Below are 27,132 nucleotides of genomic sequence, written 5' to 3'. Positions count from 1 at the left end.
AAAATGATGTCCCTGTATAATTACGTAACTAGTCTATTATATATCTAACAATTTGTGAATAGTTTCAAATTGGTGCATTTTCAGGAAGTAAGAATAAATAATAAATTATCTTTTTCAATCTGACAAATAGTATTTAGGTCCAACTTCCATCACGCTATGTTTCCCCTGCAACCGATTCTCATTCCGTTCGCTGTTCAGAACTGTAGCCTATTTGAAATTATTACATTTTTTATTTATGCGACTCAAAAGTGAAACATTATTCCATTATTAATTAATGTCCATGCATTACAATATAAAATGGTCTGAAGGTGGTAAAATTGAAGTTCCGGAATATTTCCTATATGACAAATTTTGTATTCATAGCTACCGTCGTGATCTAGGACTTAGGATAATTGCCTACGGAAATTGGTTCGCAACGCTTGTTGACATTATTTTTAGTATGAATATTTTCTCGAGATTTTCTCCAAATTTCAGACAAATGTCCAGCAATTCCGTTGTGGATAATCTCGCTATTAACAATCCCATGGATGCTAGATTGTCTGTCGTTAAATAACGGATTAAATCTATTAATCTGTAAGTTTGAACATAGCGACACTTTAATTGCTTAAAATATCTATGTAGACTATTAAGTTAATCCTACACTTATTTGGTACGAAAGGATGTCATTTCAAGTTCCTAATTAGTGTTTATATAAATTAATATTAGCTGATTCAATTACATACCTACTTACATAATCCAAAAGTAGTGTATGTTTAATTCTTGATGAACGTCTATATACGAGTAATAAGGTATAACTATTTTTATTCGAATTCTGTATTCATCAATATGGTTCGGTGATAGTCTAATGTTTAACGTTTTATAATTTTTATCTATTTTTCATTCAAATCTATATTTATACAGTACAAATTTGTTTACACTATAATTTTTTAAGAATGTATAATTAAAAATGGTAGATACTGTATTTCCTTCAACGTAATTTATTTAACCGCCCGACGACATTTTAAATATGATCTAGGACTAATATCTTAGTCAAAGTGGTGTAAAATGTTTGTGTCTTTATGCATATCATAAACTCGGATATGCCCAACATTTCGGACCTACATATAAACTCATGATCTGGAAAAGGCAAGGAAAGAGCATGGTCCAGTCATAGAGAATAGCTCTCAGTAATGGATTCAATTTTATCTTCTATCTCTTTCCCAAACCTTGCCCTCCCTGTTCCTTCTCAGTCAATTTAATTTCTTTCTTTTTCTTCATCCCCATTCCTTTCTTCATTTTTCTTCCTTTCCATTCCTTTCATTTTTTTTCCTTTTGATTCCTTTCCTTTTCCTTCCTTCCATCTCATTCTTTTCCTCTTCCCTTATTCTCATTTCTTCCCTTTTCTTTTCTTCTCCTTCCTTTTAATTACTTTTCATTTTTCCTTTTCTTTCTTTTCCTTTTCCTCCTTCTCATTTCTTTCCTTTTCTTTTCTTTTAATTGCTTTCTTGTTCCTTCCTTCTCATTCCCCTCATTTTCATTACTTTCCTTTTCCTTCCTTCTCATTCCTTTCCTTTCCCTTCCTTTCCTTTCCCTTCCTTCTCATTTCTTTTCATGTTTTTATCCTTTTCATTCTTTTTTTTTCCTTCCTTCTCATTCCTCTCATTTTCATTCCTTTCCTTTTCCTTCCTTCTCATTCCTTTCATTTTTTTCCCATCATTCCCTTCCTTTCTCATCCCTTAGCTTCCCTTCCCTGATAAAAGAGCTGATAAACAGCTCCAAACGTGTGATAATGTTGTATCTATGAAAATGTACAAAATCTCCAAAATTCTCTCATCATGACATCTTTATCACTATTAATATCCATAATTTCAAAAACCTTAAATTCTCGCATCATGATATCTTTATCCCTATTAATATCTATAATTTCAAACAATTTTTCTGTTGAATTCCACATATATTTGTCATTTTGCAAACTAAACTACAGGATGCAATATGTGAATTGTATAAATGATTGTCACTCTACAAGCCCATATGAACCATTTTATTTATTTACCTTACAAAGGATGGAGTCGTTATCAAATGATGGCAGAAATTATTCTAGGAAATTAAGGTAGAGGACGTATTAAAATGGTGACCCTGACTTCAATAAAAAGAGTGCATTGCTGCAACATTGATTGATGCACCCTTTCAAAAATTCCCGACATTACTAGGATCCTGCTAAAGGCAAGAACCATTTTCTTGTAAGCAGTTCCTCTGTGTCAACAGATGTTTCGTAAACAATTGCTCTGAAATGGGTCTCCAAGAAATCATCTAGTGGATGATATATCGGGATCGCGGTAGTCAAGCGACAGAATGTCCTCTTCCAACCCACCTTGCTGGAAAATTACCATTCAGGTGACATCGTAATGAATTCCATTGCAGCTTCTCCATCATTAGCTCCAGCTGCTCCATACACAAAGTGCACGCCAGCAAGTTACGATAACATTTACGAGTCATGCCATCAACAAACTTGAACTAAACTGACATCCTTCTAAATGAATGTGTCAAATCAAGTGGCGTAAGTAAATTTTCGTGAAATATCAGTCTTCTTGACAAAGCGATAAACAGCACGCATTTCACGAGAGAGATGCTAAAATATTGTCTTAGAGCAGGATAACACAGCCACATTTATCAGGTCTGATTGCTTAATGCAGCGCTCATCAGCACTATGGTGCATTCGTGGCTGCTGGCGGGTATGCTGTCTCCCTCTTCCTGCTGCACCACGGGGCATATTACGTTGCACTGCTTACCCTTTACCCATTACAGCCAGTGCTGACGACCACTGCTTAATGGTTATAAAGTTTAAACTGTAAATTTTCAGAGTAAGGTTCTTATGACAATTTAATCCTTCCAATCTCCTCTGCTCTTGCTGTAACTTTGTAACATTGTCATCCAAGCACTCAGGATTTATTTACTGTATGTGGTCGAGAAGCAATTACTACCCGTAGAATGTGTTCGTAATTTGAAACTACATGAATTGATTCACACTAAAACGCACTTAATACTCTAACCGTCACCAAACGTAACGGAGAAGTAAGGAACAAACGTGATGCTATGCGATGATATAGAAAACTTGAAGCAAGTTGCCACATCCATTTGCAGCTCGTGAGGATGGAGCTGCGCGTGTGGTTGATGGCCGGTGTGGCACTCCTCGCGTCAGACGCGGCTGCACAATGCAGATACCACTACGAGGTGGACGCAGGGCAGACCTATGATATTAAATCCCCCTGTTATCCGAACAGCTACCCCGGAGGTATGAACTGCTTCTGGCAGGTCACTGCCCCATCTCGTTTTGATCTCATTCTGAAGTGTCAAGAATTTTACATACAACCGGTGAGTATGGCATACATTCTTATTAGATTCTTGTTTCTTCTTCATCATCGCCGTCTTCATTTTTTCGTTATAATTGTGACTTCCTTCGTGGTATGGTGGTCAGCATGCTGGCTTCCAGGATTCGCTCGATTCCCAGGCTCGGCTCTCGGGAAATTTTCCTCGAAGAAGAAAAGTTCCCTGGATGTCTAGAGTCTGGAGATTTGTATCAATGTGATGTGATTGCAAGTGTGCAGAATGCAAGTTTGGCTGAAACCGACTTCCATTGTTATCGAAAGTAAGCATGAAGCTGCTTCAAACATGAGCTTCGAGATATTCAAACAATTTAAAGAGTTCGAAGGACATTTCGACTGTTTAACTCTCAAAGAGATGAAAAAGTGTTAACAAAAGATCTGTATTGCAAATCTTTTCAGATAAACATGGAGTCTAGTACGTCGAAAAAGATCGATAAACTCTTTCTGAAAACATCTCTTGAATAATCAATTCCAACCGCAAAAAATTGACGCAAAACAAAATGCTCCTGTCCTAGACAGACTGTCCAGTGCAGTATGCTGACGGCCTTAGAAGCTGAGTAAATTTCAAGGCCATAGTGCCTCCTGAAGGGTTAGGTCGATGGAGTAAATTCAATTGAATTCAATTCAGTTCAATTTATTAGGCCATTAGACATACATTTATAGCTTCGTCAGATATACGTTGAAAAACGTATAATCCATTTGAAAAAACACTAATATAGGCCTAATTGAAACAGTAAAATTTAAATAATACAATGAAAATATTAACTAATTTGTAACTTTTAAATTAATGAAAATACTTCACCCTTAATGTATTAGTTGTAACAAATTGCATTTAAATGTATTCATTAAAAAACAATTTCGTACAAATTAATGTTAAATAACTCAAAAATAGAGTGAAAAGGATTATTTATTAACCAATTGTAAAATCTGGTTTTGAAGCCATTGATAGATAATTTATAGTATTGACTGGGGAGCTTATTATATAATTTCATCCCCATAATTGAAAGGATTGTGTTACTCTTGTATGCATGTATTTATTAACACTACAATTGGGTATACACCCGGTGGCAGTGATATATAATATACAATATAGTATTTACCATTACAATAATACAATAATTACAGCAATAAAAAATGGAATATTTAATACGGAATATTAATTTGTTCACTATTTCTTATTTCAAGATCATGTATATTGGCCACTAACGAGTAATTGTCGATATTTTGTCGAGTGTAAAGTACTAGATCGTATATATACAAATTTATGACTGTTAATATCTGTGATTGTCTGATCCCATCGGGAATCGAAACTGCAACTTTCAGGCTTTAAGTGCAAACCTTTAATCGTGCCGCTACTGAGGTTAATGGAGAAGTAAATTTGGAATATTCTCCAGGAATGAAATGAATTACATTTCTCAATGGAGGCCGTCATTGAGTTACTTGATTATGGAGTTCTACGTATTTCTTGAATAGATTTTCATATTTAATTGCTCTAGGTAGTCAATTTCTTGTAATAATTTTCCTCACGATTGGTACACTCCTAACTTCATTGAAGAATTATTTGTTGTTTTAGAAAAAATTAGTTTCAGAAGAAGGTCTGTTGTTCCTGTTAATCTATGTAATTATTGAATCTCATTAGTTCTCAAACAAGTAATAACCAGTAGGAGCAACAATCTCATTTTGTGGGTTATTTAATTCTACTTTATTAGACTCTAACTAGATAAACATTATTCCTGTGCGTTTGTTAATGTTTCAATCGTACTCAAATTTTCACAGAGCGAAAACTGCAAGGATGGTAAAGTTCTTGTGTCCCTCACTGGAGACACGAGATTATCAGATGGCCACAAATACTGTGGATCTGGGACTTTCACCTTGAAATCAAAGAGCAATCAGATGACGATGCAATTGACTACCCAATATTTCAGCAAAGGTGCCTTTCGATGCACCATCACTGCGACCCGGGTGCAGACCCATTCACCGCCCAAGTGCGACTGCGGGTGGAAGAAACAGGTAGCCTAATCATTACAGCCGTATATGTATAAACATGAAAAGGATTAGGTATGCATAAGTTACAAATATGAAGATAGAAAAATTACTTAAACATGCAACATATCTACAGTAAGATGGAAATCATGCTAATAAATTCACTTTCTTTGTATTTTATGTTACTATAAGTTTTTCTCGTATCTTTTTGCAACTGATGAAAATAATGCTCCCAGGACAATACATCCACAGCAGTACGTCCATCAGACAATTTGTCCACTATCTCACGTTCACAGCTATTTTGTCCAAGGGAATTAGTCCAGCAAACCTTTCTTCCACCAAAATATTGTCCATTAATATTTCGGTCAAGAATTATTGTGTGCATTTTTTTTTTCTTCGTCCACTAGTTTCTGTGCAAACTAAATATTTTGTCCTGGAATATTTTGTTAATTTTTGGGTAACAAGCATTCCAATATGCAATTTAAAAACAAAGGGTTGCTATGAAAATGTATTTTATTCTTATTGGCGCTGTGAAAACATGGAAATATGCAATGCCCGTTACATAACCCAAAGATATCACACTACTGGAATACGTATTGCGAAAGGAGAGCACATTCATATCGCCAATGGAGACGAATTGGAAGTAAAAAATGCAACAGGACGAACAAATGCAAAAGAGAAGAACTTCCTAATGCATCTCCATCAGGCATTTTAAGGGGGGAACTATTAGCTATTGGTGGCTAAGAGGAAGTTCTTATAACAATACAAGAAGAGAAGTCAGGGAAAAGTAGTTAATAAGAACAGTAAGCAGGGCTCGAAACAGAAATCGTCCACCATTGCCAATTCCATAACAACATTTTACTTCATCATATTGTACGTTTTTATAGTGAGTAAATACTATTACAAAAAATGAAGGAATTTTATATCCCAATTCATCTGTTTTTTATCGGTTTTAAGTGTGCCTATGATAGTATTAATAGGGAAAGGCTGTAAGTGGCAATGGAAGATTTGAATATCCCAACTAAATTAATTAGAATGGTTAAACTGCTAATGAGTAACACATACAACCAAGTTAAAATACAGAACCTTACATCGAAACCATTCCAAATACCCAAAGGAGTTCGTCAAGGAGATGCATTAGCATGCCTTTTATTCAATATTACACATTGCAAAGTGTCGTCAGGAAGCCTGAAGTGCAAACACGGAGCAACATTTTCTATAAATCCACACAAATATTGGCATTTGCGGACGACATTGTTATTATTGGCAGATCCATGAAATATATAAAGGAAGTGCTCCTTTCCTTGGAACAGGCTGGAAAAGAAATAGGCCTCACCATCAACGAAAGGAAAACAAAATATATGTTGGCAGATAATGGAAAGATAGACAGCCTGCAGATATCAGACTATAATTTTGAGAAAGTTGACAACTTTACATATTTGGGATCAGTGGTCACTAGCGATAATAACATGTCCAAAGAAATCTCTAATGGATTAATGAAAGCAAACAGAGCATATTTTGGCCTGAAATATCACTTTAGTTCGCATGCTCTATCGAAGAAAGTAAAAATTATTCTTTACAAAACATTAGTGAGACCAGTTTTGACATATGGGGCAAAACTTGGTCAATCTCCAAAAACGATGAAAAAAGATTGGAGATTTTCGAAAGAAAGATTCTGCGTAGGATCTATGGCCCAACACTTGAGGAAGGTCTCTGGAGGAGGAGATGCAACTATGAATTATATAGACTTCTAGGAGAGCCAAATATAATCAATACAGTTAAAACAAGCAGATTGAGGTGGGCAGGACATGTAATACGTATGGACCTAAGTGAGCCTTGTAAAAAAATTGTAATAACAAATCCGGGAGGTCAGTTAAAGTTATGTTTTATTTAACGACGCTCGCAACTGCAGAGGTTATATCAGCGTCGCCGGATGTGCCGGAATTTTGTCCTGCAGGAGTTCTTTTACATGCCAGTAAATCTACTGACATGATCCTGTCGCATTTAAGCACACTTAAATGCCATCGACCTGGCCCGAGATCGAACCCGCAACCTTGGGCATAGAAGGCCAGCGCTATACCAACTCGCCAACCAGGTGGGAGGTCAGAGAAGACGAGGTCGACTGCACTTGATGGAGTGGAAGAGGATGCCAGAAAGTTGGGGTGCAAAAATTGGAAAGCTGCCACACAAGATAGAGACGGATGGCGACAATTACTGAGGGAGGCCCAGGCCACCAAGGGCTGTAGCGCCAATGTTATTATTATTGTATTGGTAGTGGTATAGTAGTGATAGTGTATTGCTACGGTGGGCCTCTGTGCACTTTGTATAGTTGATAAAAAAGTATTGAGTAAACAATACTTCAATAATAAACTATTACCCTGCCGTCGAAAGGTGTGATTAGTGTCGATTGTCTGTTTGGTGAGGTGATACACAGAAAACACTCCATATAAATCATTAACACTCTCCGTCAAGGTTTATTAAGAACACTTTAGGAAAAATAGCAATGAACCAAGGTCTCCAGTAAAGTACAATCGATGATAATCCCTCAATCCTTCGACACTGGCTGACCACTAGAGTTCACTGAACTGGCATTCGCCATTACACAAAATAGTAATGCCATCCATCCTCACAGTTTGTAATTATTAGCAGCTCGTTAGACAAGTCCCAGCCATTCTGGTGTAGCAGAAATCACTATTACACATTCAATGTAAAACCCTTGACGAATGCCAGCTAATTCTCACACTCTATCTCAAATAAAACTCTTTCTATGAATCACAATAAGTTTAACCTTACTAATATGTAGAAACCCGTTTACCTTCTGGTATGCCAGTTTCGAAACACACTCAACAATAGGTTCAATTCGACACTCATACCTTCATAAACACACTAAATACATCACCGCAGCTCGGCTACGCTCCTGCCTGTAGAAAGTCACGAACCCCGTTCGATCCCAGCCTACATCAGTCCACGTCCTTTCCGAACTGGGTCACCCGCGATCCCATCGCGAATAGCCACAACACCAACTCACAGGTCTCCCAGCTGTCGTCCAACCTCCCTCAACGAGTCTTCCACCAGACTAAAACTCAAAACGAAATTCTATGTTAATGCTCCCTCAAAATAACCAATCACAAACCAAACACAAGTCACGTGATCACTAAAGTTCGCTCCTTATACGTGAGGAATAATAGAGCAATAATGGAAGAAAGGAAACAAACTATCTAAAGGAGAAAGTAAGACTGAAAATGGATAAGAAGTAAAGCCATCTATGAAAAGTTAGGTAAACTAATACTAAAAAGAAAATAATAAGAATAGAAAGGAGAGATAGAAAGGAAAAGGAAATAAAAAGTAGTGTGCCGAAATAAAACGGCAGAGTATTAGTTTCAAACCATTTATGCAAATGGACCATCAGGAATATTGGACGCAGATAATAAAATGGACAACTTAATAAAGAGGACGAACATAAATTTAGGACATAATAAAATGTGGACCAAACTTTCAGAGGACAAAATAGCACAATGGACACTTAAACTGTGGACGAAATAATAGTGTACATATAACACCAGAGGACGAAAAAATATAGTGGACGGAATATCAAAGGGACATACGAAGCAGTGGACGAAAATAATATCCGTGGACATAGCGTCTGGGAACCAAAATAATACTTTAGGAAGATATTTGCTAGATGAATATTAAGCACGCTCACTGTTGTTTCCAGAAGAGGCATCACAGCAAACCACTATATTAGTTTCCATTTTTTTTTATCGATGAAGCAGGAGGTCATTCTCTAGACGATAGAAGAATACGTGCTAGGGGAGTAGTAGCATTGACACATTGAGTTAGATCGAAATGATTTAGCGGAAATTCTTCAGCCAAATGTCTTCTGCTGCAGACAAATTGGCAACAATCTCGGAGATAGTATTACAAAACTTATCTTCTCAGACCACGTGATTTAAAATGTTATTTTGCGAGCTAACAATGAGTTCTTGTGTTGTTAAATTTTCGTCGCTCTTACGGTTCAATTATATCCGAATCATATGTAATACTAGTTACCTTAAATATGCTGAAGACAGCCTTAACGCGCTACACAGATTTTGAATTTTGACACTCTCGTTTTTACCACAAAGATAAGACTCTGGACTGTAGGTGATAACATGTTATCGTTTAAAAGACTGAAAACAAAACAAAAATAATTAATGTTTGAGGAGAAAAATTCGCTCCGGCGCCGGGGATTGAACCCGGAGCCTTGGTTCTATGTACCAAGCGCTCCGAGAATTCGATCCGGTGCTGTGGATTGAATTCAGCGTAGCTCAGTGGTCAGATAATGCTAGTTTAATGTATTCATTCATTCATTCATTCATTCATTCATTTATTATATTCCATAGATCTTACATGTGCAATGAAGCTTTAAGATGTGAAACAAGTCAAAATTTTACAATATTACAATTACACATTTTTACAATTTTCTGCATTTTTTTTTTTTACAATATTTTGGCGAGATGCAGTGAGATGAGGTAAGGTCCGAGGAGTCGCCAAAAGATTACTCGGCATTTGCCTTTTGGGGAAAACCTCGGAGAAACCCAACCTAGTAATCAGATCAAAGGGGTGAAATGAAGTGATGCCGAGGACTCACCATAGACCATCCGACTTCAGTCCCACGGCTGGGGAGGATGAAGTGCGCCTGGTATTCTGTCTAGCCTGTAAAACATGAAGGCTAACCGGTTGAAATTCGAACATTCGGTCGGATGCCCGACCTTGACGGTTGTTTTCCGACCAGTCGAACCTAAACCGGTTCTAAGCTCTATTTTGCCTACGTTGTCTGATTCTGACATTCGGTGTCCAGCTGAAGGTACTTAATTTTTTTAGGTAGTCAGAGGACGTAATCTACAATAACCACGGCCGTGACATCGGTATATTTGTACTAGTTTGTAGACGATTCGTGAGCATACCGCACAGTGCATCGTCGTGCACTGTGTCCGTTTACCGTTCGCTCGTATAGTCGGACTCAAGTAGTTTGCCTCTTCCTCCTGTTCTCATTTTAACGTGATGAGGATCATGACTGGAAGCTTGCACATACTTTCACAATAATTTTGCCAGCGTAAAAGGAGTCATACAGATGTTTGACGGAAACAATGCAGCTTCCATAAGTAATGCCCAAACTCTTCTTGGTGAACTAAATATTAAAAACGGTGTGAATATATTTCATCTAATTTTGTCTAATTTTGTATGTATCCCGTCTACAATCGAATGTCTCGAAAAGACGGGTGTGAAATTAGTGGAGCAAATTTCGATAGTAAATAATCTCATCTCAAAAGTGAATGATCTGCAAGATGATATAAGCAAAAAGATGTTTGCGAAAATTAACACAGTAATACAAAAAAACGGTGGTTTCAATTCATTATGCAAAATTGCAAGAGTTTTGTCAGATGACAACTGCGATTGTTATCAACTTTATGTAGAAATGGATGATGTGAAATATTCTATATAAGCGCTCTTGGTTTCAGCCGATGTTGAACGCAGTTTTTTCCGCATGCCAGGATACACTATCATCGGCGATCATTTTCATGTGAAACTTTGAAAGTGAATGTTGTTGTTTATTGCAGCAGGAACCGAAGCCAGGCAAACAACATGCAAGGAAATTAAGGTACGGAATAGATGTGATAAATAAATTAATGTAACAGTTATAGGAAAAGCAAAAGTGTACTCCCCATATATATTTTCGACATTCCAAAACTGCAATTCAAAACTCTGAACATTAAAAAAAAAATATTTTCAGACTTATGTTTTACCACATCTGTGGTAATTTAAATATGATTTCCAACAATATTCTCAACCTCGCCGCATTTTAGACCTTTCCGATATTAACTCATACATGCAATGATTGTGTTGTGTTGATTTTATAATACGCAATAATCGTATTCAAAACACGGCACGTGCTTGCCTCGGCATATGCCAATTCGCTTCCGCTGCCTGTACTTGAAACACGTAGACTACATTCTGTCCGGCGTCGTGAGTTCACCTTCAATCGACCTTAAACTAATACAAATATACCGATGTCACGGCCCTAGCAATAACATATGAGGAGCAAAGCCTGACTTCTTCAGCTGCAGATTTGGACTCGTGATAACAGGCTCTTTTTGTATTGCCAGTCTCGCATAGTGAACGGGACAGAGACGGGAGTGAACGAGTACCCCATGATGGTGGGGCTGGTCCACTTAGTAAACGAGGACGTATTCGGCGGCGGCACTATTATTGCGAAACGTTACGTCCTAACAGCCGCACACGCCTTACTTGACAGACCAGTAAACATCACCGGCGTGCTGGTAGGGGACCACGACATCTCCACCGGTAAGGCAAAGTACATTTATGATGGACTTTCGAAAAGAAAAGAATTGAAGTTGGGAAGTAGAAATGAGTAAGGAAAATAAATTGGAGGAAAGGGAGGAAGAAAAGGGGAACAAGTAGGGAAAAGAAATGGGGAGAGAGATTAGATTATACGGAGTGAACCGTGGGCCTAAGTAATGTCTTCATTTCGGGGGTTATTCTTTAAGATACTTCAAAAATAGTTTAATACCATTTTTCCTGTTTTTGTTTCATTTTCGAGATAAAAATTGTTTTATGTGGAACATTTCATAGTCTATTTTGGGAAAATAATTGACCCAATTCCTAATATCGTCTGTTTACAAACAAAACACATTAATTAAACAAATATTACATCTGACAAAATGGAGTGTATAATGCACATAATGTATGTGTATAAACTTTAAATTTAAAAATTAAATACACATAAAGAGAAACAGGAACAACAACAGCCCGCTCAAGTCCACTCATAAAACTGCAGAATTTATGAGCCAACAGTTCCATTCTATTTGGAGAAATATCACCTCACCTCCATTGAAGTAGTTGGGCTAATGGTTGGCGCTAGGGGCACAATACCTCGCCTCTTTGTCAGTTTCTGCAAGAAGTTCCAGCTGAACAACGACTTCATTCGTGATGTTTCCCTTGCCGCTATCAGAGGATCACTTGCCATTTTAGAATACCATCTGTACTTTGTTTCCTAAAAAGGAAGAATTTTGCTCGAATATCTAATCTGTTTGTTCACTATGTTAGGCATGTTATATGCATGCTATTATCTTTCCTGTACTTAATTTTCCCTTTTGTTCGTTCCCCTCCTTTCTCTTTTGTGGTCTGTTTTTGTTTTAACTCAATATGTTCATTATGCTTTGTCCAATGTGGCAGTCCCGTCATTGGGAAAGCTGAAAGAGTGTCTTTCAATGTAAATAATAACTAGAGGATTCAGTTTGATCAAGAACTTTGTGACTGTATATACTAGACTGTAGTTATATCGTTTGCAGCCATGATAAATAAATGAATTGATATTAAGGCTGACAAAAAAATAAAGTATTGGTCTACAACTTTTCATATAATCCTCTCTGTTAAAAATTACAAATACTGAATAAAATATGTTTCGATATACTGTGTCTAACAGCAACAACAGAGTAAATCGTAATATGTATATATGTTTGGGAGACAAATTTAAGATAGGATTGCAAATCATTGCAACTCGAAATTATTCTTCATTTTTCTGTGTACACTTTTTTAACACTCATATATTACTGATTAATTACCAACTTCTTTACTGTGTTAATATATATATGATTTACCTTGCTTGACATAGGTATATATTATGTAATATATTAGCACAATAAAGAAATTGGTAATTAATCAGTCGAAATTATTGTTTCTGCTATTTGTTACAGATGATCTATTCAAAAAAACAATTTCATAAATCTAAAATAATGTGAACAGACATTTGTCATTCCTAATTGTTCACGTCTGTGCTAGTACGAAGTTCGAAATCTTAAAAAACAGTGTCTTTTCATTAAGAATCTTTTTCCTTCGTTACATATTCTGTACGTAAACTCCAGTTCCTTTAACATTCTTAAAATAGACGATTGCAATCTTTGGAACCAAATTTTTTCTGCTATGACTTTCCTTAATTTATCTAAAGTCGAATATTCACCCCTGTCATAAAATTGAAGTATTGTACGGTGTAACACATCTTTATCGCAGTAATTGAAATCTGTCACATGACATCGTTTGATTGTTTTCATAGGAGAAGAACACTTCAGAAGAGTTTCTGTAGATTTTAACGCTTCCTCGAGAACCTTGTTTAAGGTTCGATTAGGAATGCCACATATTTTTACAGTCAGATCTTAAGATTTTCTAAAATCAGTGGTGGCAATTTCCGCAAGTTCTTTAAGAAAGTTATACAGGCTGTTTCAAAAATACGGGGCATAATTTCAGGTATGTATTTCCCACATATAGACAATCAAAATAGTTCATTACAACACGTGTCCGGAAATGCTTTATTTCCGAGTTATGGCCTTCACAACATTGAAATCCACCGGAACGTTTTTCTTTCCGCAGGTCGTTGTCGTCAAAGGAGACATTAAGAGGGCACTCTGACAGTTCATTCCGAGGCGAAGGTTACATTCAGTGTTGTGTAGGCGTTAGACTGTGCGAAATGTATTCAAATCAAGAGCTGGCAGAGATACACTTCATGTACGGTAAGGCGGACGGCAATACTGCGCTGGCTCGTCGTTTGTACCAGGAGAGGTACCCACAGCGACAATGTCCAGATCGGAAGACATTTGTACGTCACCATTACCGTCTGTGCGAGTATGGAAAATTTAACTCTCCTGGTTTGGGAAGGGGACGACCAAGATCTACAACTCCAGAAGTACAGGAGGAGATTCTGGAGGCTGTGAACATGACTCCTTCTATCAGCACACGAAGGGTAGCGTTGCAAGTCAATGTTCCTCATACGACTGTCTGGAGACTGTTGAAAGAGTATCAATTGTATCCTTATCATTTGCAACGTGTACAGGCCCTGTCACCAGCAGATTACCCTGCACGAGTTAGGTTCTGTCAGTGGTTCTTGCAGCAGTGTGGTGTAAATCCGAACTTTCCTGCCTTAGTATTGTTTACAGATGAAGCACAGTTCACACGAGATGGCATAACAAATTTCCACAATCAGCATGTATGGGCGTATGAAAACCCACGTTCAACTGTTCCATCTCATCACCAGGTGCGGTTCTCCCTCAACATGTGGGCCGGTATCATTGGTGATCGATTAGTTGAACCCCATGTACTTGTAAACAGACTTACGGGGCAGGCGTACACAAACTTCCTGGAAAACACCATACCTCATGTTTTAGAAGACACTCCACTGATCAATCGTCAACACATTCACTTCTTGCATGATGGCGCTCCTGCACACTTCAGTCGTACGGCTCGCCGGTACTTGGATCGAAGGTTTCCTGATCGATGGATAGGTAGAGGTGGCCCAATTGCTTGGCCTCCACGCTCACCTGATCTGAACCCTCTCGGTTTCTACTTGTGGGGCCATTTAAAATCATTGGTTTATTCGTCTCCGGTGCCTGATTTGGAATCCCTTCGGAATCGAATTGTGGCATGTTCTGAGGACATACGCAATACTCCTGGAGTTTGGGATCGTGTTCGCAGGTCAATGAGACATCGATGTGAGGTCTGTATTCAAGCAGGAGGTGGACATTTTGAACATCTTCTGTAATGACAACGACCTGCGGAAAGAAAAACATTCCAGTGAATTTCAATGTTGTGAAGGCCATAACTCGGAAATGAAGCATTTCCGGACACATGTTGTAATGAACTATTTTGATTGTCTACATGTGGGAAATACATACCTGAAATTATGCCCCGTATTTTTTGAACACCCTGTACACATTGTAAACAGTATTCTTGCTGTGACTTAGCAAATTACATTGTCCTATTCGTTTGCCATTTTTAACTGATGTTCTGTACATAACACATGATCCAGCCTCAGTCTCCATCCCAGATAAGACTGAATTATTATTTGTTAAAAAAATTCGATTTTTTTGTATGAATTATTTAATTGTAATTGATATAACATAACAAAGCTATTTTTAAATTTTTATGTTGCTAGTATCCGAGATTTTCAGTGTCCTATATATAGGACGTCAGTCATATTCCCATGCAAAAACATTATATGACATAAGCCGTTTTAGCACTAATATATATATAAATTGTTTAACTTAACAATACATCAAATTAACACAAAATTATATCGCTCACACACAATAAGATTATTGTATTTTTCGAGAATGTTTATGGTGTGTGATACGTGATAAAACATTTTACATGTACACCAACATCACACTTCATACATACTTTGTGTGACACTGTCTGCATCGAGTTCGTTTTTCTTGAGATACCACAAAATGATTACTTCCATCAAACCTTGAATCTTTTTGCTCAGTCTTAGATGAAATGGTCTACCGCAGTGGTCATCAGCACTCGCTGAAATGGGTAAAGGGTAAGTGCAGCAGGATTAGGTAGAGAGCATACCCTCCAGCAGCCACAAATTCACCTGCGGGTAAGAGACGATAGCCCGAGAGTGCAGTGAGTTGACGACCGCTGGTCTACCGCTTGACTGTACATGTCAGATAGTGGATTCGAGAACAGATAAGACAAGACGTTTGCGAAATGCAAGATGATCGAGTTTTTCGCTGGAGTTTATCTTGTATAGCTGTCATGCATTTTGTTTTGCTACGTCAATGCAGACTAAAGTACCATTTCTTGCTTCTAATAGATGTTTTGTACAGATTGATGTTTTGGTCCACCCATATTTTTGTTGTACTAATATATGATATTGGGTTATTTCACTGATATATTCTTCTTCAAATTTCTAGAGTATATTGAAACTGTGTGCACGGAAATTGAAAAATATAGTATTTCCCTGCTGTATGTAAACTTCTTTCCAATTGAAATTTATTATTCTTTCTCTTCATCTGTATATCGGGTGCTGAATCACTAGTATTTCTACTGCCATTCTCACCATCGCCTTTACTATGTTCATCATCACCATTATGACTTTCGTCATCATAATCATCCATTCCCTTTCCTTGTGTGTTGAAGGTTACTTCCGTCTCAGCTCGCAACTGACTACCAGGCATATTGTCAATTGTAGGGTTATTTTCATCACCAGAATCCTCATCAGTTACGTTACCACACGCATTTTTGGTGATAAAATGGTGATGGAAATGTTATTGCACTTAGGTATAGCAACTTGGTCGTCCTGAAACATTTTCACGGCTTCATTTAGTTAAAACGCCCTATAATAACACGAGTACCATCAGTCTCACGAAATATCCCCTCTTATGACTGACGTACTACATGTAGTACGCCTAAATTTACCATGATATGGCATCAAAATTTGAATCTAATTATGAATTATTATATACGAAGTACATTATACGAGTATGCCCTATCAATATCAAAAGCATTATACCTATAGCATGTGATGTATACAGACTTCGAGAACAACATGTTCTGCTCCACAACCATGACTCACACAAATATGTTAACAAAAATGACTATGGTAGACTGAACACAACAAAAAAAATTGGAGGCAATTTATAACACATAAGGATTATGGTATTATGATTGCCGACTATGAAAATCTTACACAACAATGTTGAAAAAATAAAACGTCCGGTGTCCTATATATAGGACGTCAGTCTTATCTGGGTTAATGTCAAAATAAGTAATAAACTAATTTAGCTAAATAAAATGTAAAATAATAAAACAATTAATACAGTAGACACGGATTTAAAGATAAATGATTCTGCACAATTAACACACTATTGCCTTCAATACGGCTATCTGTAAAAGACTGATGTTTTTCTTATTCGCATATAGCACCAGCATTTGACACCGCGTGACCTATGCTGATTCAAAACGTCCGTGAGCTGGGATAGAGATAACACCCTCATTCGTAATAGCACACGAAGTTTTAAGAATCGCTGGGAAGCAACAGAAGATATTGCATTTGACCTTCAGATGCATTTTCTGGTGACGCGGAGTATATCATTACCCAACCAATGAGGCGTATTTACTATTTAGTTACTGATGCTTAACTGTTAAAGATTTACTTCGATTCGTTGGACGATTTTATCTGCCTAATGTTAATGAAAAGTCCTTCTACTTCAAGTGCACTTAACCTAAAACGTTCACTCAAATACAGAGTTAAAATGGAAATTTATTCTTCCTTTGTATACACGGATATTCTCATTATCATTATAATCATTTTTACTACTATTATACTACATATTTCAGTCAACTGTTTCCTTGAATTACACGAAAAGTTTATTTGAAGTTATTAGTAATCCTTCTCTTGTAGAGAAATCTGTACAAATTACAATACTGACTAATACTAATACTTACGTGAAACAGAACAATGAAAGCTCACTTATACTGTTATCAGTATGGAGTAATAACGTACAAATATACAAGAATTCTTTGTGGAACACAATTGTGCTAATAACCATTAGTTACAGTTCAATACACTTGTAATGTACAGGGTGAACCAGCCAGGGCTAGACTCCTAACCGCACTCACGGCGGCTGATTCATACGTAACGACGCGGAGAATTCGTTCCGCGCTTTTCCGGTTAGTATTGAGTTAATGATATACTTACCGAATTCACAATTCATGTTTGAAATAACGTCCTTGTGATATCTGGCAAGCTTCACATCTCCTGGAGACATGTCCAGCAACTCGCCGCAGTTCGTTCTTCTAAATGGCTCGAATTTATGTCGTGTAGCGGTTGTTCATGAAAACGGTGTGAATTTTCACTGTCCTAATAACAATTGTTTTGAGTGTTCACGTAATCACTGAGGTGGAACCATGCTTCGTCACTATAAAAAATTAAGATTGGGTCAAGTAGTCCATCATACACTAACTATTGGAACCGCATACAAAACCTATGTCTGCTCTGATAATCGGGTTCCGTTAATCTCTGAACTACACGAATTTTGTAAGGTTTTAATGTTAATTGTTTCGTACCTCTTATTACTGAATATTGTGACACCCCTACCTGCTGAGCTACATGGCGGGATGATGTCGTAGGACGTCTCTCTAGTCGGTGGGCAATTTCATCTAATATCTCCTCAGTGAAAACACGCTTCACTCATGTTCGTGTATTATCTAATAGTGATCTAGTTCTAAGAATTTTTCTCACTAAAATGTAAACCATTGCTTTAGAAGGCTCTGGCGAATCAGGGAATGACTGACGGAAGTTTGTTACAACTGTTCTGTAAGATTCGTATTTCACAAAGTTGTCATAACTAATATTGTTGTTCAAGTCTATATTTCATAATGGACACACTACTGCACTCAAATGTACGGTATACAGCTGCACCCTCACTGTCTGAACGTGTTTACGTAACTAAACACGAAACTAATGCGAGCAAGAGGTCTGATCACAGCGATGGCGCAGCAGTTACTACGCATACGACTTCGCACTGACGACGGTCTAGTCCTGGCTGACTCACTCTGTATTAGACCATATTTTTGTGAAATAGGACCCTGGACGCAGATGCGGAATTTATGGATGGTATAGTATGGTATGGTATGGTTTATTCTCACTCAAACCTTTGGTCCTGCTGGACCTTCACATTATCAGTATTCGGGCCAGCAGTCCCGTTCATACACTATTTACAACTTATAATATACTAACCGATGTTAATGACCGAAACTTCTTCATCATTTAATGTTCATCCACTATGTCTTTCATTTTCGTTCACCATACTTCCTATATTTCAGCGTTTATTAACTATTCCTTCTTTCCTTCTAAACCTACCTTCTACTATTTCCTATCCTAATAACAACATAACAATTACATTTCCTACTCTGCATTCTCACAGACCCTACTTATTTATAAATACACTACAATAATTTTACTGTACTATAGTCTTAACTAGGCCTACCCTCTATTATTTACTTTACATCTATCTATATTACTTCTTTGTCCTACTGATACTATCTAGTCTATTCCTACTTTTAGCTTCTCTACTCTTACTATTTATACAATACGTCCTACTCATTCCTACTAATTAAATAAACTCATCATGCCCCTTCTCATACTTAAACACTATTCATCCATATTCACTGAACCCTTAATTAATCCTTCATTCCACTGACACACCATTTCCTTAGATTGTATGCTGGTTTGTCCTTGCTGCTCTCCGTCTTTTTTTCTCTATCTGCTCTATTTACCTTCTCTATACTTTCACTTCTTACCATTAGCCCCTCTTTCTTATCCCTATCGTCTTTCTTGTGCACCTTAAACTTTCCCAGCTGTTGGCTCACGTTGCCTTCATTTCTTTCGCTGACACCACACACGTCTACATTACCCCTCTTATTCGTTTGACACATTAACCTATGACGAATCCTTGGCCTCATCTCGCCAAATACCATCTCGCTATCACCAATCCCATCGACGCTAAATAAATAAGTATTTGATACAGCGTCTTTAAATAACCAAGTAAAAAAAGTACAGTTTGAAAAATGTCCTTACATCACAGGAGACGACACGAGTTCGGCAAAGATTTTGCTGGCGGAGAGCTTCCAGTCACATCCGGACTACAATTCTGACAAGCAGATGAACGACATCGCTGTGATTCGCGTGGACGAGGACATCATCTTCTCCAGCGAGGTCGGACCCGCATGCCTGCCGTTTCGCTTCCCTAACATAAACGTTGGGGCTGTTGTTACAGTGTTAGGTGAGTGCTTGGATGCTTCGAGTCTTAACGGAGTGTTATGCCCATTTCTGACACCAATGTTTGTTATACTATATCTGACACCAAAATTTATTGTTGAGCTCTATCATATCTGACACCAGTATTTTGTCGTGCCACTTGCCACGAAAAGGGCGGATGGCTTATCTTTGAGATAATCGCGAGTTATAATCTCTATCAAGATAACACAAACGAATCAGACACTGAGTTATACTTCCTAGCTCTCTGATATGATTTATAAACTGTACTTGCTTATGGATAGGAGGGATTCCTACTTATAATGTGATCTCAGGCTTTCGAAATAATCACAAGTGTAGAAATTCACTATTATTAAGTTTATTAACAAGATATCAATTTACTACAGATACAGTAAATTATTAAATATTAAGATTGAACGATTTAGAAAGTATGAAAATGTCTGTTAATTCTACAGTACCAAGATAAACTAGTTAAATGAAAAGTCTAAAGATTGAACTGATGATTTTACTTACAGTAGATAGTAGGGCGAATCTTGGTGCTGTTCGCAGGTGATGCCATTTTCTTAATTTCTTCCTGGACGTAGGAAGTTACGACCGCTACTGCATGACCGCTGTCTTGACCAATAACTAATGGCCGCGTTTTAGACGTTTCATGTCCATTTATAAGTTCTGGAACCGCGTCCTTTGTGACGTAACAGAGTGACGCTATTTTACCCGCGAATCTTCTAAAAAGACGGTATTGCATTCACTAAACACCACGCTTCTGATTCTTAACCATTATTTCAAATCGGCGTTTCCGGTCGTCACTTAGAACAATGTAGATTTAAGGAATTCTCACAACTGAATCTCTGTTTTTGCTTTATCCAATAGAAATCGAGACCGCATTGATTCGCCAATTAAAATGTCTCGCGAGAGACGCTGTATCTTTCGTTATGTCAGCTGTTGCTAAGACTGACTTCGTGCTACGAGTAAAATGCAAGCGTACGCATTTCTGCGTTGTTCAAGGACTGGACTGTGGTTCTGCTGACGTTAACTAAACTGTACGGTAATCAGTCGAAACAGGAAGCGAGCTCTGTCGCATGTAAAGGGATGTTTGAGTCTTTTAATAAGTACGATTTCATTATTTTCAAATAAAGTGAAAATATATTGCTCATGTTCATAACAAAGTTATGATTGCTTATCACAATCCCTGGGCACAACAGGAGGAAGATATTTTCTCATGAAATTTCGACCAGTGTGTGGAACCGATGCCCACCCAGCATTGTGATGTATCTAGCAAGCTACAGTAAGTGGCAAAATCCCGTGTCGCAAGTCAGCTACATACAGTGCCTTTCGCTGTCGAGTCGCCCGTTGCTCGGCGTTGGAGATGTGGCTTATAACACAAGATGTCGGAAATGTTGTCCTCCTTCATCCACACATTTCTGGCATCTTTTAGGAAATGTGCATTTACACGTATTAATTCTTCTTACGAAATAGAGTCAATTTCACGCCTGATATTTGGTTTCAATTCTTCTAATATGTGGGGGTTCGTGCATACACTTTATTTTTCAAGTGCTCCAATTACATTGGGGGATCGTGGCGGCCATAATTCTTTACTGATGACCCTAGCTTCAAAAATGTCCTGAATTAAATTTTACATCTCATCAGCTGTATGCGCCGTGGCAGAGTCTTGTTGGAAATACCCTGATTGACATTCAATACCAGTTAACTGTATGGTGTGAGTATGTCATCCCTGCATCTCTGTGCATTAATAGTAGTTTCAAAAAGTATAGGCCCTGTAGCCCTATATGCATTTACTGCGCAGCAAACCCCGATTTTCTCATCGTGTAAGGGAGTTTCATGTGTAAAATTGGGTTTATCTGCGCTCCAGTACCTGGCAACAATTCATGAACAACAGTGAGCTTGTTTCAATTTTAAGAGTTTGGTAGTCGCCATGCTGAGGTCATCGAAATTCCAGCTTCCTGTGCAAGCCGTTGGAGGGATTGCTGTGAAGTGTGTTCTGATCTTGCTTCCACTTCGTCTAGTTTCTCCTCAGTAAGCACACGTTTATTTACTCTTCTCTTCTTATCAAGAATAGACTCTGTTTCTCTAAATTTAGTGAAAAGTTTTCGCACAGTATCTCTATGTGGGGCAGGCACACCTGGATATTCAGTTAAAAATCGCCTTACAACTTCCCTGCAAGAATTTGTTAACACATATGAACCATACATAAATAATTTTTTGTTGTAATGCGTAAGTCGAGGCATTATGTAAACTATAGCACAGCACTAATACAGAAATCACATTTAATACCAAACACAATAACACTTGTAGCACTAATACAGAAATAACTTTTCATTCTAAGCACTTCAAAGCACAACCACGCTGAAACAAAACTGCTGTGAGACTGACTGACTCCCGCGCTTCTACGAAGGGGAGGGGAGTCAAGTCGGCAGCAGTGCCTGGAGCTCGATTATCAACGGCTGATATCGCCGGTCGCCGTGCAACGGACGACTCGATAGTGAAAGGCACTGTTCATCGACTGTGGGTACAAGACGTTACCCCCATACTGATGGGATGCACGTTCATTTCAGCTGCGGTGTGGCGTGAGACCAGTAGTCGGCTGGTCGGCCTTTGTCCTCCATGAGCTGTAGGATTTACCAAGGAAAAAATACAGACATTCAATGGGTACACCTCTGGGTTGCGGTAGTCGTGGCGAATAGTGCGAATGCCAGCTCGCACTCTTTCAGTATTCATAGGATTCTCTAGGACTTACATTGCAAGATCTACACAAAATACTGTGCACAGTGCATGCGTACTTACGTTTCATTTCTCAGGCTGGGGAACGACTCAGCAGGGAGGTCCCAAGTCGGACGTTCTTCTGCAGACGGAGCTCTATATAATACCCTTAGAGAACTGCACCAACACTTTCGGTTCCAAGGTCACCAGCAATCACATATGCACATTCAATGCTGGAACAGACGCCTGCCAGGTATGTCTCCATGTATATGTATTATATTATCTCAGATAATGTAAACAGTTTTTTTACGGAGATCCTAAGGATCTTCATGAAGTGTCCTGGATCTTCATGAAGTGACGGTCGGCTTTTATGAAGTACATAGGATCTTCCTGAAAAACGTGTTTCATTAAAAGCCTGCGACGTAAAGTCTACATAACTCTATGTATGTATGTATGTATGTATTTATGTATGTATGTGATGGATGGATGGATGGATGGATGGATGGATGGATGGATGGATGTAATGACGTGTCATTGTTGCTTGTCGTAAATAAAAATCTTGCAAACAATATACTGTTTGGTTGTTGCCAGGCTGATTCTGGCGGTCCTGTTCTTTGGTCTGGTCCAGGCAACCGTCTTCATTTGTTAGCAGTGATCAGCTACGGCAGAGGCTGCGCCCTCGGTTATCCCGGTGTTAACACTCGCGTGTATCCATACATTAACTGGATTCTTGACGTCTCTCCTGGTACGTAAAGCTATAGTATTACCATGGGAAGTCTCCAGGACTTTTTTCTGTATTTGAGTGTAATAATTAGACATCGGATTTTTAGGCACTAAAAATTGCAGTTTTAGGCGCCTAAATTAAGCTCAAAATTTGTAAAATTAGGCTCTATTTTAATGAAAATAGGCATTTTAGGCACATCAAGGTATCATACGTATTTCTTTCACTGAAATTTTTAGTTATACACTAAAATACGCACAAAAAAGTATGTTTAAACATAAAAAAAGAATACTATATTATATTTATAAACAGAGCTGCACAAATTTAATATATTGAAACTAATGAAATAATGATTATTGATATCAAGATTACTCATTTTAAGTTATTGAAATTCAGTTCCATGCTCAGACTTTATTATAATTATCTGCACAGTACACCACCAGAATTTTTTCTAAATTCTCCACAGTTAACCTTTGCCTTTTGTCACTGAGAATCATTTTGAAAGCAGAAAAACTTCTTTCAACCGAAACTGATGTGAGAGGCGCAAATTTTAAATTAGGTACAATAGAAACATCAATACTTACTGAAACATTTACACTTTCCCCCGATATCACTCTTGATACTTTTTCCAACAATGAAAATCCTACATTCTTATTTAATACGTTGTCCCACTTATTTTTAACTTTTTTCCCAGTTTCGCCCAAAGCAGAATGTATGTTCACTTGAGCTTCCTTTACTATTGCTATTTGGCTACAAAGAGATTGTTTTTCACGTTCTAATTGTTCAATGCTTGCAGGTATGAAAGAAAAGTTTGATGTTATGTAGGCAATATCGTTTTTCACTCGTGAGTCATTCAGACAATCTTTCACTGCTTTCACACACGCTGCACTATCAGTTTCAGGTAATTTATCAATAACTGTGACCACTTCTTTAAAATATTTAGAATAATACACCACTGACTGAATCCAGGTTCCCCATCGTGTAACAACCGGCTGAGGTGGGAGTGGGATATCTGGAAAGTTCTCTCTGAATATTGAAATCCTGGATGGGGCTTTACAAAAACATTTTTTTTTTTTGTTAGAAATAAACGAATTGACAAGAGGAAATTCATTCCGGATTGTTTCAGAAACCCTGTGAAGGCCATGTGCTAGACAGGTTACATGCGTGAGGTTAGGATAAAATGTTTTAAGAAGTGGAGCTGCAGCAACCATGTATGACGCAGCATCAGTACAAAACAACAGAACTTTAGAATCGTCTATATTACCTGAGTATAAAGACTGTAGGCCTTTATTTACAAAATAAGCAATGGCTTGGCTATTCACTTTCGAAAGTTCCTTAACACATAAGAGGTGTGGAATCGAAGGTCCATCAGGACTAAGTTTTCCTACTACCATATTTGCTATATACCTATTCATAGGATCTGAGGTTTCATCCACAGAGACCCATATGTAAGAATCACCTATATCCTCCCGAATGGAAGCTAAAGTTTCATTGTATATTCTGTCTAAGTAATTTTTTCTTAGGGTCGACTCAGATGGGATATTTTGTTTGCAGTATTTTTGTAAAAACTGTCTTAAAACCGGATTTTCAATTGCATTCCAGGGAATGTTAGCAACAACAAACGCTCTGGTTAAATCAGCATAGAAATTGCTGCTGAGATTGGATGAAGTAGGCTGTGTTAGTAAAGTTTGTTGCAGTTGATTTTTCTGCTGAGCTTTAGCCTTATGAGCCGCTCCTTGCACATGCTGCTTTAGGTGGCACTTCTTTTCTTGCGAAATCTAAAAATGTAAAGTAAACTGAATTAAAATAAAATCCTAATTGTTGTATTGCCATATTTCTATCACAAAGTTAGTGGGTTCGAACAATCAAAATTTTAATGACCTGCAAATACTTTAACTATCGGAATTTAAAAGGTTAAAGTGTAGTGGTCTTAAAAAGAATTATACCTCAGGATAGCTCAGTCAATGTATAAATATTATAGGCCCACTCATTAAAATTAATAGAATTTATTTCAACTATTGTTACATACCTGTTTGCTACAAATCTTGCAAAATATTATTTTTCCATCATAAATTAATTCTGAATATTCTGTTAGACATTGCCGGATCAATGTAGATTTTGCACTTATAATTTTTCGGCATTATCGCGTTAAACTTCACAGGAAAACGTCCTACCGCTCAAAACTTCTCAACACAAATAAGGTGAGGGAAAGAGCAACTGTTAACGAGCATTCAAATGAACCATTGTTATTGAGATTCAAATGGACAAAAATACAAAGTTCCACTTATTGTCGCATTTCCTGGTAGTGTTAACACTAGGAGGGCCATTCTTTTAAATATTTTGTAACGGTTTACCCTACTAATTCGCAGTTTTACGACTTTTCATAAATATTTCAAAAACACTCTTTCTCCAAAAATTGTGATTTTATGACACTCTGAAGGGCAGTACAGCTAATCGGTTTCAGACCGAAAACAGTCATTTTTATAGTATAGTATATCTCTGAATCGGTAGCAGCACATGTTGTGATTGTTGCCTGCTTCAAAACTAAGGTTGGTTCTTTGTCGGCATTTATGCCTCCAAACATGTTAAATTCGGTGAAATCTATTGCGAGTGTCGTGAGATTCAAAACATTTTGTTTCCTTTATCAATGGTTTAATGGCCGGTGTGAAGCAAACTTTCCACTTTTTAAATGCCTTAAATTTCGCAGTGAATGCATGTATAAATTATAAAAAGTAAGAGCAAAATGCGAAACTTTACAGTCAGTTAGGCATTTTCAGGCGAATTTTAACAAATTAGGCTCTAATAACCGTTTTAGGGCATTTTAGGGCACTATAAAACTCTTTGAATACCATTCAATTTTCATGAAACACAAATATTAATAATTATTTTTACTTTTCTCCTAAAGAAACAAAATAGGCATTTGCCCTAGAATCCGATGTCTGGTAATAATTTACTTTTAATGTATCGACAGTCACCTTCGTCGTTATCACCACTAGGCTACCTCTGTCAGCATGATGATGTCGGTACAAATGTTACCATCTGTCTAAATATTACTTTTTTCTCGGTAATTATTAATATTTAGTGACAGTTAATATTTTCATAATGGAAATGAAATGGACTTTTTAAACTTTGCACTATGGTGATTTATGTTTAATAAACGTACAATTACTTATATTACATTCAATTTTATAGCGGCAGTAAAGTAACAACAATTTTGTTTCTTTTCAGACGCCGAATATTGCATCCGATAACGATATGTAACTCAGACCCTGTGTATATAAATAAATCGTTATTTGTGAAATATATCTTAGTAATTTAAAAATAAATGCAGTATTATTGTTCATATATTTCCTAAAAAATATAGAGGCATATCTAACAAACGCTTTACTCTCTTGCCCTCTCTCTCCATATATACATCGAAAATACGATATCTGCATTATTTATAAATGTACAGGGATAGTTAAAGGTCTGGAACCATCCCAATATGCTAAATGTTGGAATAACACAGATGTTACTATTTATTATTAGATTAATGAGTCGTCTATGCCACATACAATCCTACTACACATCCGCCATTTTGAAAGCCGCTGTCTTGGATGTAACTTGGAAATTTTAAATAGAAAGGCAGTCATGTGACCATTCAAAATTATACGAAATTTCTTTAGTAAACGAATGGCTGATTCACTTTCTCCATTAATAACTAATAATAATCATAACAGATAATTCTGTAG

General features: G+C 37.4%; 1 protein-coding gene across 1 annotated transcript; it reads left to right on the top strand.

Annotated features, from left to right (window-relative positions):
- The first annotated feature begins 908 nt into the window (after nucleotides 1-908).
- On the top strand, nucleotides 909-26,670 carry LOC138691091 (venom serine protease-like). The gene is made up of 7 exons (XM_069812798.1): nucleotides 909-3,351; nucleotides 5,139-5,372; nucleotides 11,492-11,690; nucleotides 19,772-19,969; nucleotides 22,779-22,933; nucleotides 23,272-23,425; nucleotides 26,630-26,670. The coding sequence occupies exons 1-7, from the start codon at nucleotides 3,130-3,132 to the stop codon at nucleotides 26,650-26,652; spliced, it is 1,185 nt and encodes a 394-aa protein (XP_069668899.1). The 5' UTR covers nucleotides 909-3,129; the 3' UTR covers nucleotides 26,653-26,670.
- Nucleotides 26,671-27,132: the final 462 nt, after the last annotated feature.

The sequence above is a fragment of the Periplaneta americana genome, chromosome 16, assembly GCF_040183065.1.
Source record: "Periplaneta americana isolate PAMFEO1 chromosome 16, P.americana_PAMFEO1_priV1, whole genome shotgun sequence".
Taxonomy (NCBI): domain Eukaryota; kingdom Metazoa; phylum Arthropoda; class Insecta; order Blattodea; family Blattidae; genus Periplaneta; species Periplaneta americana.
This window is presented reverse-complemented; position numbering and strand designations above follow the sequence as displayed.

Coding starts and splice junctions, on each gene's coding strand:
- LOC138691091 (XM_069812798.1), top strand. CDS start 3,130: ATGGAGCTGCGCGTGTGGTTGATGGCCGGTGTGGCACTCCTCGCGTCA. Junction 11,691..19,771: donor GGACCACGACATCTCCACCG/GTAAGGCAAAGT, acceptor CTTACATCACAG/GAGACGACACGAGTTCGGCA. Junction 19,970..22,778: donor GGCTGTTGTTACAGTGTTAG/GTGAGTGCTTGG, acceptor TTCATTTCTCAG/GCTGGGGAACGACTCAGCAG.